Source organism: Saimiri boliviensis, chromosome X, assembly GCF_048565385.1.
Source record: "Saimiri boliviensis isolate mSaiBol1 chromosome X, mSaiBol1.pri, whole genome shotgun sequence".
NCBI classification, from domain to species: domain Eukaryota; kingdom Metazoa; phylum Chordata; class Mammalia; order Primates; family Cebidae; genus Saimiri; species Saimiri boliviensis.
This window is the reverse complement of record NC_133470.1, coordinates 40,393,583-40,408,154: the sequence shown is the minus strand read 5'-3', so window position 1 is coordinate 40,408,154 and position 14,572 is coordinate 40,393,583. Positions and strand designations below refer to the sequence as shown.

At 43.4% G+C, this 14,572-nt stretch overlaps 1 protein-coding gene across 1 annotated transcript in view; it reads right to left on the bottom strand.

The window, feature by feature from the left end:
• Positions 1-11,433: 11,433 nt before the first annotated feature.
• MAOA (monoamine oxidase A) overlaps positions 11,434-14,572 on the bottom strand; it is a 78,127-nt gene continuing 74,988 nt past the window's right edge. Inside the window, exons 14-15 of the mRNA XM_003939589.4 lie at positions 14,336-14,398; positions 11,434-14,138 (exon numbers count right to left, since the gene is read on the bottom strand). Coding sequence (XP_003939638.1) covers positions 13,992-14,138; positions 14,336-14,398 — 210 coding nt within the window. The 3' untranslated portion in view covers positions 11,434-13,991. The remainder of the gene's footprint in view (positions 14,139-14,335; positions 14,399-14,572) is intronic.

The following is a 14,572-nucleotide window of genomic DNA, read 5'->3' as shown; positions in this document are numbered from 1 at the left end:
ACTCAGATTACAGTGATTTCACTGTAATCATTCATTATAATCTCCATTATTGCAGCTTTTTAGTGATTATGGTAAGCTGATGTAAAAATGTAATAATTATTTTAAAAAAATTTAAAACATTTCTGTTCTATATTTCTCATGTTTGGACACCTGGTTAAACAATCTGCTGCTGAATTTATGTATTTGCTTATTGTCTGCTACTTCCCAAAGAATTTGAGACAACATCCAGCAACACATTTAAATACCAAGTTGACAAAACAAAACAAGAGGAGATGGTGTGTGAGCAGTAAGGCGATGAGGAGAAGGTGGACAAGCAGGTGGGCACAGGGAAGACCAACTGCTGTCTAGGTAAGGAATCCGAGGGAGTCCTGCAAAGACCTATTGACCAAGGCCTGAAAATGTTTTTGTTTCACTTTGTCACACTGTCTGAAATGTTACATCAGAAATCTCTTACATTGGGGTCTCTCAAAACGCACATTTAGCCCACCAAATGGATTCCTGGCACATCTCACTTAAGCGTGAATAAGCTTTATCCAACTGTGGTTACCTCAGGGAAAAAGTCTACTCCAAAGATGAAATTCTGGGCAACACCAGCACAAGGTGACTTCAGGATATTGGGAGACTCAATGATTCTTCCTTCCTCATCACCCTCTGAACTCTTCTGCCTACCTCCTCTATGTCAGCTCTTCCTCCTGTTTCTCCTTGACTTCCTCCAGAGTGCTTTCAGTGGGTGACTGCCTCCTTTCTCAAGATCCTGCTGATGGAGGGAAGAGAACCCCAAATATGTCCAGTGCTTTCCAAGAGTCGGCAGGCATGCTAAAATGACACTTTTCATAGTTTGACCTCAGAAGGTTGGGTTCCCTATTTGAAAGGCTTCTATGAAAAAGTCGATGGCTGAGGAAACTAGAATAAAGATAGGAAAGCGGGGAAGGCTCTGATCATTTCTACAGGCCTTTGGTCCACCCAGCAGCTGTGGTCCAAGAACCTTCCCCTGGGGCTTGTATGTGCGGGAAGTCCTACTCCCTCTGCCTTAGGTGTCCTGCCCTGTTGTCAGCGTGGAGTGTTTCTACATTTAGTCTTCAGCAACTCAGCTTCAGAATTTCCTTCTTTGAGAAGCCAAGAAGAGGAGAGTCAGCTGGGTCCAGTGAGGCTCTTTCTCCACCCCAACCCATCCAGGCTGGCAGTGCCAATAACACCATATGCCCAGCTTAGTAGGGTGACCCAGATAAGCAGGCAGGGAAGAGCAGCAGGGACCCAGTGTTCCTGGACGATGATTCAGCTGAGGTTCTGCAGAGGCTAATCCAGGTGGATTCGAGGGCCTGGTATTCAGCAGGCATGCAAAGAGTCATATTTGATCAGGGAGCAGGACATTGGCAGCAGCTGGGTGCCAGCCATATACCTGCCCCAAAGGGTTCTGTGATGAGAACAGGGTAGTTAAGGTACCTAGTGCAGACCACAGGCCTCAGACTGGATCTCAGATCCCATCCTCTCTCAGAGATGGATCTGCCTCAAGGGACAGGACCAAGACTCCATGTCCAGTAGCCATCAGCAATTCCTTATCCTCTGCTCCTTATGTGTAGGGCTTTCCTGTCGGAGCCTAAAAGGGTATCTTTCCTATATTTTGTATTATTATCCTCTGCCAACCCATCCCCACCAAGACTCCTTGGATCTGTTTGCCTGAAACCCAGAGCGAGGATGGCTAAGCCCTTGTGTGGCAAGCCCACCTTCTCCTCTATTTCCTGACCCCTAAGGCTGTCGTTTCCCTTTGCTCCCCCTGGCCACCCCACCATATTGAGTCTGTCCCAAGAGAGGGCATTGTGCCATGCAATGGGCCCCTTCTCCCTGTCTCAGAGAGATTGCTGTGCAGAGCCCTCATTTCCCTGGATGCCGATCCGTGAGGAATGTGATCTGCTGAGAGCTCAAAAGCATCCACCTGATGCCAAACGACCTTTACATTATCCCAATACTACCTCCTCTCTTTACCTAACTGGAAATTTTCATCATGGATTCATGTGTGGGGGTGGGGAGAAGGTTAGCTGAACTCTGAGAAGCCAAGGGCACCCTTCCTGGGTACGCCCAGTGTCAGTCCTAGCCCTTGGAGTAAGCTGGGGCGAGACTGGATTTTTTTTTTCTTTTCTGTGCTTGTTAATTTTAATTTGTTAATTTTGCATTTCAGCCAGATACTCAGCTTCCCCTAGAGGCCAGGCTTGTCATAAATTATCAGATGAAATAAATAATGAATAAATGCTTCTCTCTTGGATTCCAATTTAAATCCAAGGAGCCCTGGTGAGATCTGAGGACTGGTTCTGTCAATTATTTCTTCCAGACTGACCTTCAGTTACTAATTGGCTCATTTAAATTCATTCTTTTGAGGGCATGTTACAATGGAAGTGAAATAATTAAAGAGCAGCAAACTTGAATTTGTGGTTGGATATCTTTGAAGGTATGTTATTACCATTATGATACTGGGCACCATATGAAATTGTGGTCCTGGGGAATGACCGTGGGTTTTGTACTTTTTCTCATGCAAGCGATGTTTCATGGTAAAACCTGGATCCTTGATCCCTGCTTCCTTACCTCTCTAGCTACACCAAAAATACTGGCATGAGGCAGTGCTTGCCGACCTTTCTCACATCACATCACACAGAAAAAAAAAAATGGTTGCATTCGTTTTAGCACACTGGCTAAATGGATATAGTTACTGAATGCACAGGAGCTAGTAGCTTGGGGGATGTGGACACCCGAGTTCCTCTGCCTCTGGCTGGAGAACTCATGGCCTCTAGATCTCTACATACGTACAACCCCTTTGTGGTGGGGTCTATCATTTGGGGAGACATTAAACAAGCATTTCAGAAAATATGTAATTTCAAATCGTTATGGAGGGGAAACAGAAGCAGTGATAAGAGCATTTTTTTCATACGTCTGTTGGCCATTTGGATATCTTCTTTTGTGAAGTAACTCAGGAATGGAAAACCAAACATTGTCTGTTCTCACTGATATGTGGGAGCTCAGCTATGGGGATGCCCAGCCGTAAGAACGACACAATGGACTTTCGGGACTTGGAGGGAAGAGTGGGAGGGGGCGAGGGATCGAAGACAACAAGTATGGTGCAGTGTAAGTGCATACTGCTCGGGTGATGGGTGCACCAAAATCTCACAAATCACCACTAAAAAACTTACTCAGGTAACCAAATATCACCTATACCCCAATAACTCACGGAAAATAATTTTCTTAAAAAGCAGTGATGAGATTATAATGGAGAATTAATTGTTGGGGAGGGGTTCTCAGGAAATGTATCTCTGAGGAAGTACTATCTTATCCTTTTGGAAATGACCCAAAGGATTTAGCCAACTGAAGGATGGAGAAAAGAATCTTCCAGGGAGAGGGAACCAAGACAGAAAAGAACTGGATAAATCTGAGGATTTATGAGAACTAGATGGCTGGAAGCTTCTGAGGGAGAGTGGAGTTATTCAAGGCGAAGGTAGGTAAATAGGAAGAGGAAGGAGCATGCAAGGTTTTGGGAGCCACAGTGCGTCATATCTAAAGTGCATCGAGCAGTTATTGAAGGGGCTCCAGTTAGTACTGACAGGATCAAATTTGCAATTTTAAAAGATCTACTTGGGCTGCTCAGGTGGTATAGTAAAAGTGAAACCAGGGCATTTCAGCAAGAGATGACTAACCAGAGAGGTGTTACTAGCGGAGAAAGGTAATTTGAGATGCATTTTTGAAGTAGGAATCATAGTAGACCACCAACAGATCCTCAATCTTTATTTTTTTAAAAAGCTATCATTTATTGTTAGTACTATAACAACTTCATGTATGTTATCCTATTGAATGCTCAGAACTGAACAGCTACCTCCATTTAACAGGTAAGAAAATGCATGTTCAAGCTGGGTGCAGTGGTTCATACCTGCAATCCCAGCACTTGGGAAGCCGAGGTGGGTGGATCACCTGAGGTCAGGAGTTCGAGACCAGCCTGGCCAACATGGAGAAACCCCGTCTCTACTAAAAATACAAAAAATTAGCTGGGCATGGTGGCACATGCCTGTAATCCCTGCTACTCGGGAACTGAGGTAGGAGAATCGCTTGAACCCAGGAGGAGGAGGTTATGGTGAGCCAAGACTGCACCACTCCACTGCAGCTTGGGCAACAGGAGTGAAACTCCATTTCAAAAAAAAAAAAAAAAAAAAAGAAAAGAAAAGAAAATACATGTTCAATACCAAGATTCAAACCCAGACCTAGCTGGCTCCAGAAACCTGAGCTTTTAACATTTTTGCTTTCCTGCAAAAGAAGGTGACTTAACAAAGAATCTGTTTCTAACAACAGTTCTTAAGGCTAATAAATCAGAATGTGCCTTTAGGAATAATAAGTAGTGCAAGTTGTGTGTTAAATGTAGGAAGCTGCAACCAACAGACTTTCCTGTCCCTGAACTAAACAATACTGAGCGAGTCAAAATAACCTGGCTACTTGTCACAGGAAATACTTGCTCCTGGAATACAAAGCTTTGAAGTAACGAAAACAGATTATTTATCAAGACTAACAGCTTCCTCATCAAGACTCACTTTAAGACACCACTTTACTTTGCCTACCAATCCACAACTACTCTATCATAAACATTTCCAATTCCATCTTTTGCCTTGCAAGATCTGCCTTAAAGACAACCCCCAGATTGAAAACTCTATGAACCCTTCCCCAATCTTTCCACTATGACACACTAGTAAGACTGTCAATGCGATGCTCTCCCTTATGGCAGTGTATCTCATAAACTCAGCTTTTCTTGATTGACATGTTTTCTGATGATCTTTTGGGAATTCAGTGGTTGACAAGTACCTGGTAGGATACTCTTGCTTTGGGGCTTGGCCACCTAAAGGGATGCCTGAGCAGGTTCGTATGAAAGTACCGTATTCAGATACGTGCAGAGTCTGAGAGAAATTCAATTGTTGGGATTAGAGAGCAAAAATTTATCTTCTGTAATTTATTAAAGGTACAAAGTTGCAGTCTGGTTTTATGCTTATGTAAGACAAATACATTTGCTTCTCAAGATCCCAGATGCCAACCTTCCTGTATGTAGAAGACAAAGTTGGGTAGAAGCTATATTGGGGTGTGCATGTGATAAGGAAGAAGGTAGTCATTGGTGGAAGCAGGGCAGAACCCATGTGGTTATAAATCATTAAAAGTTCTACTTGCTGCTCCAAATTCAGGGGCCTGGAACAGCAAGGATTTGAGGACAGACAAATTGTGGCATTTAACTCTTGGTTTTCAAAAATATTCAGGCCCATGTGGTAGGCTAGATACTAGTCTGGCCAAAGATGTCCACATCCTAACCCTGGGCCCAATGAATATGTTACTTTACATGGCAAAGGGACTTTGCAGATGTGATAAAATAGGGAGATACTCCTCATGGGCTCAATGTAACAAGGGTTCTCTTAAGAGGGAGGCAGGAAGGTCAAAGTGAGGAGGAGATGGTGTATCCATGGAAATGAGATTTGAGTGATGTAGCCACAAGCCAAGGAATGCCAGCAGCCTCTAGAGCAGGCGTCCCCAAACTACGGCCCCGCGGGCCACATGCGGCCCCCTGAGGCCATTTATTCACCCCCACCGCACTTCAGGAAGGGGCATCTCTTTCATTGGTGGTCAGTGAGAGGAGCACAGTATGTGGCAGCCCTCCAACGGTCTGAGAGACAGTGAACTGGCCCCCTATGTAAAAAGTTTGGGGACACCTGCTCTAGAAGGAGAAAGAGGCAAGGAATGAGTTCTCCCTTGGAGCTTCCAGAAGGAACCTTTCCTGCTAACACCTTGATTTTAGCCCTGTAAGACTCATTTCTAACTTGACTTCCAGAACTGTAAACTAAGAAGTTTGTGTTGTTTTAAGTCACTAAGCTTGTGCCAATTTGTTACAGGGGCAATAGGACAGTAATACAGCTGACAAAACTTAAATGGCTGATAGAGCAAAGGTGGTCAGGCTGCTTGAGACAGGAGCTGACCTGCCCTCACTCCCTTTGGCCTGTCTGAACTGGCCCCATCTCTCAGTGGACTTACCTTTCAGATGTATCCTCTGGCCAGCTCCACACAGTCTAAATATAAAGCCCATCTGATACCAGCTGCCTCCTTGGATTCATCTAGGGGCCTCATACCTGCAACTTCCATGCTTGCTAGTTGATGTGATGTAGTAGCCTACAGTAGCCAGATGAATATACGACACCAGGCAAGCAGAACTCTTTTGCTCATTTTCTTAATGTAAATCTGATTCACTGCCAGATGTATTACATATTTAGTGTATGTCTGGCATGGGGTATACAATTTACCAGCTTAGATGTTGATCTTGCCAAAGACAGAGTTGCCAAGGCTTAGTTCCACTGAAATCCCATAAACTGAACCCACAGGGCACTTAAATACCACTCCAGATTCCAGCCACTCTTTGGTGTATGTTTTCTGAATTTGTACGGCCTCAAATAACCGAGGGTGCTCTGGGGACCTCTAAGGCAGTCCCAGCGCAATCCAGTGTCTAAAAGAAACACAATGTTGACTCCCAAAGCTTAAAAGTAATGTAAATATTTACTATACCACACAACTCCAGCCAAAGTTAGAAAGCTTCCTTCCTTCAGTTTTGTTTGATTGTCAAAGCAGTTTTTGAAAACCCCTTCTTCTCCCATCATTCTCGCCAAACTAACACAGGAACAGAAAAGTAAATACTGCATGTTCTCAGTCATAATTGGGAATTGAGCAATGAGAACACATGGATACAGGGAGGGGAACGTCACACACTGGGGGCTGTCAGGGGGTGGGGGCTAGAGAGGGGAGAGCATTAGGACAAATACTTAATGCATGCAGGGCTTAAAACCTAGATGATGGGTTGATAGGTGCAGCAAACCACCATGGCACATGTATACGTATGTAACAAACCTGCACGTTCTGCACACGTATCCCAGAGCTTAAAATAAAAAGAGAATACCCCTCCTTCTCTCCAGCTGCCCTCCACCGCAGCCCCAAGTTGCCTTTCTGAAACTTTCTCCTCTCCCCAGACCCCTTCTCCTGCTTTCCCCAGATTACTTCCGTGCGCCTTCTAAGGTGAGAGCAATTCTACCTGTCTCATCTCCCATCTATTTTCTCTTCACCCATTACCCAGATGCACACAATAGAGGCTGAAGAGCTGAGAAGTTTTAACCAAAAAAACTTCCTGAGAGATTAGGGCAGAGGAAAGGCTGGAAATATTAGATATCAGTATTGATCCATGTCAGAACTGAAAACTAAGAGAGTGCAGACAAATGTGCTGGAGGAAATTCTTGGCGGAAGTGACAAAACTTAGTTTCCCCAAGGACGAAGCTGTCTTGAATACTTTAGAATTTCCGCTGGAAGGAAACAACAGTGTTTGGCCAGAAGATGGCACTCTTTTAAAACAAATTGGGGCAGCCCCCTCGCACAGGGGTTGGGAGATAATCATAGTTGATAAACAGCTCCAAGTACAGAGAAGGGCTGGGCAGACAGGAAGAGTAAAAGACTAATGGGGTGAACTATTGTCAATGGGACAAATAGAACTTAACAGTCAGCAATTATTCGTTGCACATGTGGTTTTCATTACCATTTAGTCATGCCGTTTCTATTTTTTACTTCCTGTCTCACTATTTGGTGTCCTTACTTTCTTGCCACACAGCGATGCTTATAGAGGCCTGAGAGTTCTGGTAACTTCCTCTTAAATACTGGTTCTCCTGCATTTATAGCATCCAATGCTTTTTTTTTTTTTCTTTCTTTTTCTTTTTTTTTTCTTTTTTTTTTTAGACAGAATCTCACTCTGTCACGCAGGCTGGAGTGCAATGGCGCAATCTCAGCCCACTGCAACCTCCGCCTCCCAGGTTCAAGTGATTCTCCTGCCTCAGTCTCCCGAGTAGATGAGACTACAGGCACACACCACCACGCCCAGCTAATTTTTGTATTTTTAGTAGAAACAGGGTTTCACCATGTTGGTCAGGCTGGTCTCGAACTCCTGATCTCATGATCTGCCCAACTCAGCTTCCCAAAGTGCTGGGATTACAGGCATGAGCCACCGTGCTGAGCCCCGATGCTTTTCTGTAATAGTGCCGACTAGAGCCACAAATAACGCGTTCCGTAGTATCTACCATCAACTGTGTGCTCCATGAGGTGGGCTGTGTCTTGTACACTGCTGAATCACAGCATGGTGCCTACCTACCACATAGTAGGTGCTCAGTAAGCACGTGTTGAATGCTTGTAAGAAATTCAAGGCAATAACTGCTCACAAAACTTAAGCAGTGCTTCCTGTCTGCTAGTCTAAAAGGTCAATGGAGAATAGCTGATACCTATTGAGTGCTTCCTACGTTAAGCCCTTACCTGCATCATCTCACTTTTCCCATCAATTCTATAAGACAGGTACTGTAGTCATAGTAGCTATCTAGGGGCATGTAAAAAGTAAATGATACAAGGTGCAGGGGTGCCCTATATCAGTCCATCAAGATTCTCATTATTGCGCTGCTTTATGGAACTTCAAGCACCCTACCCCCACCAATCTTTGTCTCTTTTTTTCTGTCCATACTCCCCATTCCCCAGCACACACCCACATGTCTCTCCTCCACTCTATTTCACCCATAGACCTCAGTGGTTTGTGGAAAATATATGAGGCCCGTTAATAGGAAAACCTGCTTCCCATTGAGGCGTTACTGTTTGGAGTGTAAATAATAGCCTTTTATGGATCACATGTGCATTAAGGCGGGTTCTTACTTGAAGGGCCCACAGCCCACCCTTGAATGAACGGCAAGTTTTCATAAACCAGTTTTTTCACATGAGATTTCTAAAGCTACTTTTCAGAAACTTGGCTCCAGGCTGAGATAACCAGTTCACACCATCTGTCACTTTAAGAAACTCTGAAGAGAATGGCCTTGATCAAGGAAGAGAACCAAGCCCTGGGCTCCGATAGAGGAAAGAACTGTTACTATTACCTAGTACCTTCCTTTGTTGTCATCCTCTTCCTCTAATGTCTCAGTCAGCTTCCTTAGGCTACGGGACATGCCTTGCATGTTTACCAACACGTCAGTGTAAGCAAGGAGTATAGTTTGAAAATCTTAATACGCTCAATGTTAACATCCTGTTTGCTGAAATTATAGCACAGAATAAATGTGAACTGAAGAGCAGTGATTCTATCTCACTGCAAATACGCAGTTTTTCCAATAAAGTCTGACACCACTCTCATCAACTGTAACATTGCCATAGCAGGAGATAAACATTGCCGTGGTATGCTGAACTGGGGGAGGGTAATTTCTTAAGGGAGATTTCTGGTCTAAAAAGACTTTTTTTCTGTCTTTGTTTTTCTTGTCTTTTTGCCCTTCCAACCCAGGCCTCTCTTTCTCACTGTAGGTAGTTTTACAAAATGGTTGCTGGTCTTTGTGCTTGTTTCTCAGAAAATCAAAGACATCCAAAAAGAATTTGTCATTTAAGTGATGCAAAACCAAACTTTGTACTTCTTTATCAAGGACTTGAAGACAACTTGGACATGTGAACCAAGCCTTCAAATAAATGTGTTTTATTTTTATTGTTTTGAGATTGAGTTTTTCTCTTGTTGCCCAGGCTGGAATGCAATGGCACGATCTTGGCTTACTATAACCTCCACCTCCTGGTTCAAGTGATTCTCCTGCCTCAGCCTCCCAAGTAGCTGGGATTACAGGCATGTACTACCGCACTGGGCTAATTTTTGTATTTTTAGTAGAGATGTAGTTTTGCCATGTTGGTTATGCTGGTCTCAAACTCCTGACCTCATGATCCGCCCGCCTAGGTCTCCCAAAGTGCTGGGATTACAGGTGTGAGCCACTGCACCTGGCTCGAATGTCTTTTATTTGGTCAGCACTCTTTTCAAGGAATTTGAATAGAAATGCTTTTTAGAAGGGTACATACTTCCTAAGTCAGCCAGTCCTCAATAGTCCCTAATGTCTCATGTCTGCTGCTGTTGATTTTTAAGCTGCTCAACTCCTGAAGACATTGGATTTAGGACTTGTCTTTATAAATGCTTATTTCCCCCTTTGATCTTTCTGTTAGTTTTCTGTAGATGGGGCTCCTTCATTGAGACAGAGATTGAATCATTTCTAGGGCTTTTTCTTTCTTTCTTTTTTCTTTTTTTTTTTTTTTTGAGATGGAGTTTCGCTCTTGTCATCCAGGCTGGAGTGTAATGGCGCGATCTCGGCTCATCGCAACCTCCGCCTCCTGGGTTCAGGCAATTCTCCTGTCTCAGCTTCCCGAGTAGCTGGGATTACAGGCACTCCCCACCATGCCCAGCTAATTTTTTGTATTTTTAATAGAGACGGGGTTTCACCATGTTGACCAGGATGGTCTCGATCTCTTGACCTTGTGATCCGCCTGCCTCGGCCTCCCAAAGTGCTGGGATTACAGGCTTGAGCCACTGCGCCTGGCTCTAGGGCTTTTTCTAATTCTGATTTTTTTTCTTCTATATAAGTAGTGCAGAAATCCAACCTTCTAAAAGAAGTTACCTTACCTAACAGGGATAGGTTACCAGAGAGAGCTCCATTCTATCTATAAAGCCAAAGCTCAAGTCCACAATGTCTTTTACATGACAAGGCAACTCCCTATTTTCTATGAGAGTAAAGTACATAATGCAGCACTCTGCCCTGGATCTGCAGGGAATACAGGCTGGTCGAAGTTCACAGCTACAATTCCTCACTAGGAATTGTCCTTGAACCGGCCTCACCCAGGGTAGCACCCTCCCTCAGGGGGAGGCTGATAAAGGGTCACAGAGTCCAGACCTCCTGTTCTCAATGAGGGACAATTCTGAAGGGTCTTCCTAGCTCCTCATTAGAATCTGTAGTTGCAACTGCATTGTAGGTCTACTCTCCTGCCCAATCCTGCCTTCCTCATCCTCTTAGGTATATTTCCTGAGGACTGTCTCCAATGAACTTTTTGCCTTGACTCTGTATCTTAGAGTCTGTTTCCGGAGAACCCAATCTAGGACAAGGAGGGAACCAGGGTACAGAAAGACTGAATTTTTTGCCCCCGTCATACCAATAGGCAAAAATAGATACAGTACTGGCAACAAAATGCATAGATCACATTATGCTGCCATGAAAAGAATGCTTAGAAGCCATCTAATGCAATCCAACCTTTTCCAGATGTGAAGATCGAGAGAACCAAAGTGACTTGCCCAACGTATCATAAGCTAATTAGGTGAGACAACTTGGACCAGAATGCACATCTGTGGCCCAATCAGGCAGGCTACAGAATTGCAGCATTTAATCAGTTCCCAGAAAACCTCAGTAACACATGAGAGTCGAACTCAACTTTGAGAATTTGTAGTCGATATCAAAAATGATTTCCTAAGTCCGTCCTCTGTGGAAAATGCCTCATTGAGACCTCTTGCTATAAGAAGCCATTGAACTTTCTGCGTTGAGCTATCAACTGAATACAGGAGTCGAGTCTGTATTGGGGACAGTACTACACTTTATTAACAAACAAAACAGAACCATACAGGCAAAATCTTCAGTGGCAAAGCACACACATGGGTATACCCCAATATGTAGCACTGGGGCAAATTTTCGACATGGAATATTAGGCACCAAGTTCACAATCAGACTAAACACTGTTCACAATCCTTGAATCCATACTCTTCAGTGGAGTATGAGGTCTTACTTAACAGTTAACTGTGACAGACAAAGTCTTAAAATCTAATTCTTGGCCTAACTTTGGAGTGAGGCCAACTCGGTCTTCAAAACTGTAAAGTGGATGCCTTAACAGGGCCAAGATCTGTCAGTCTCTAAAAGTGACGTTCATATCTCTGGTTCAGAGACAAGGCTTATGGTATCTTCATGTTGGATGAACCCACATATGGTGAGAGTTCTCAGCTCCAATTTCTTGTTTAGGCACATCTGGACTGGATTTCATTTTGATACCCAATCCGTAGATTAATAGGGTTAATCTAATTAGAATAAATCAAATGGTGTTCCAAAAAGTTGAAAAGGGTAAATCACATACTTATGAGTTCTTCAACATTCAAGACCTTAAATATGTTAGCAAACTGAATACTGTTCAAACTGTTGCCAGTTAAGGAGTTTAAATCAGCATTTCCTGAAAGGTGTGTCAGGACTGAGTTAATCAGTAAGATAATAGAAACAACTGCAATAGATTAGGGAAAAGATTTCTCAAAGCAGTTTGATAGAATATGTGGCAACTCCTTATGTACCAGAGCACATCCAATACAGCAGGCGTCCCCAAACTTTTTACACAGGGGGCCAGTTCACTGTCTCTCAGACCGTTGGAGGGCCGCCACATACTGTGCTCCTCTCACTGACCACCAATGAAAGAGGTGCCCTTTCCTGAAGTGTGGCGGGGGGCCGGATAAATGGCCTCAGGGGGCCGCATGCGGCCCACGGACCGTAGTTTGGGGACGCCTGCAATACAGTCTCAAAACTCCTAAATTAGCTGAAATGCAAGGTAAAGAGCAGCAGAAAACTCCAGCTCTTGGGATAGGCAAAACTTGGAAGATTTATGTGCTCACACCAGGGTCCAGCAACTTAGGTTTGAATTCATAAGGTTAAATGATATAATAAACTTGGGTTAGCTGGTTTCCCCTGGCAATTAATTCCCCTTAAATAAAAATATATTGATACATTTTAAAAAGAAGTATTTTATGGTTGAAACCTTGGGAAAGGGCTTTTAAAAATCAGAGTTTTTAATATGGGAAAACAAGAGGTGGGCACCCTTCTGGGCTGACATTACTCCTAAGATAGAGAACTTAGTCTTCATGTATAAAATGACTCAATTAAATGTCTTTTATAAAACTTAACAACTAAAGCAAGTGAGCTTACTTTAAGAAAATTAGAGCCCTAATTTCTTTTCCGTTTGACAGTCTCAACAAATAACAGTCAAATTTATCATGTGTATTTCAGTACTTATTTAAAAGAAATTGGCATGCTACGCTAATATTTATGCAGAGGTAACCATGTTGAAGACCTACGTAAGTTGAGGGGTGTGTCTAATTCTATGGACGTAGGAAAAAAGAAAAAAAAAAAAACATATGTCCCTAGAGGCCTTCAGACAGCCAGGGGGCACCTGAAGAAAAGAAAACTGCTGCTTTCCTGGAGTAGAAATAGAATGTTGTAACTGGCAAGGATCACTTGGTGTCTAGCTGCCTTCCAGGGGGAAGAGAAGATACCGATTGCAGTTGGTCTCACATAGAGCTAAGTGGGGAGATGTCCTGGGGGACAGTCCTGCCACTATTTGCCTCTACTCAACTGGAAAGCTGCATGTAAGTCATAGCAAGTCAGTTTCAACATTCTCACTCAGTTAAATACGCTCCTCCATAAGAAGTTAAAGAGCAAAAACATACAAATAAGTGAGCACTGAGCCTAGATGTCTAGAAAAGTCAGAGGAATTAGAAGTGGTCAGGAGATCCCTGAGGCAGCAGCCCACAAAGATGTCCCCATTCTGGTCTGAGGGTCTGCATGCTGCTACCCCCAACACTGCTTTCCTTTACTATTTCCTGATCCAAAGTGGAGGCTGCTTCCTCCAGGAGGCTGTGAGCCTCCAGGTTCTGCAATGACACTTCACCATCGCCTAAGGGAAGGAAAAGGACAGTCACAGGCTGGGCCTTCACCTATTCCACCTCTACAGAGAGAAAGTCAAATGCTTTGTTTCTGAAATCATCAGGCATTTTGCATTGAAGAGAATAAAAACAGGACACAGAAATTGTTTCTGATGAGCAAATCACCTTTAACTTTTTGAATTTAAGTGATCACAAGGCTTATTCTATCAATTAACATGAGTTGGTTTACACAGAGAAATAAGATGGAGCTTGATCTTGCTGAAATTAATTAGGTGATTTGAGTTGTTTTTACTTTAACAATGATTGGAACTAAGCCAAAGGTAGTTAAATAGAGTGCACTTAAAAACGGCCCAATGACACAGCCTTTAAATTTGCCAATATTTTCAATACCACCATTGGGTGGTATTGAAAACAGGTGAGCAGGCATATGCATGAAATTTCAAAACCGTGGCAGTAGCTTGTATTTGTACATAATAAACCCTAAGGTCGTTACTGATGCGGTAAATCCAACGATTTTCATGAGGCCAGGAACAGATGGCAGGTTTCTCTCCCAGAATGTGTGGGTGATTTCTACCGCTGGAACATCCTAGATGAAGGAACACAGATCATGAGGAAAAAACGCATGTTGACAAGGAGGAACAAAACACATCTGTAAGATCCATGCATGGAGATCCCTTGGATAGTTGCATCTATAATAAATCAGAGGCTAGAAGAAGGGAGATGTGAGTTTTATGTTCCATGATTTGTCTAAGGAGAGATGGTGTCCAGGGCTACCAAACTTACCTTTGATTCAGGTTCTTGTACCCAGATGTCCTTCTTGTCAACCTTCCCAAGTGCATTTAAAACCTGAAAGAAAGTGACCATGGTATTATGAAAAGAGGTTGTATAGTTTCTACAGATTCAAGGCTCTGCTAGCCACAGATGAGCCCCATGAGTGAGGTGCAGAGAAATGGACATATAGATTCTATCAGTGTCAAGACTAGCAAAACCAGATGCCAAAAACGTCACCATGACTCAGGA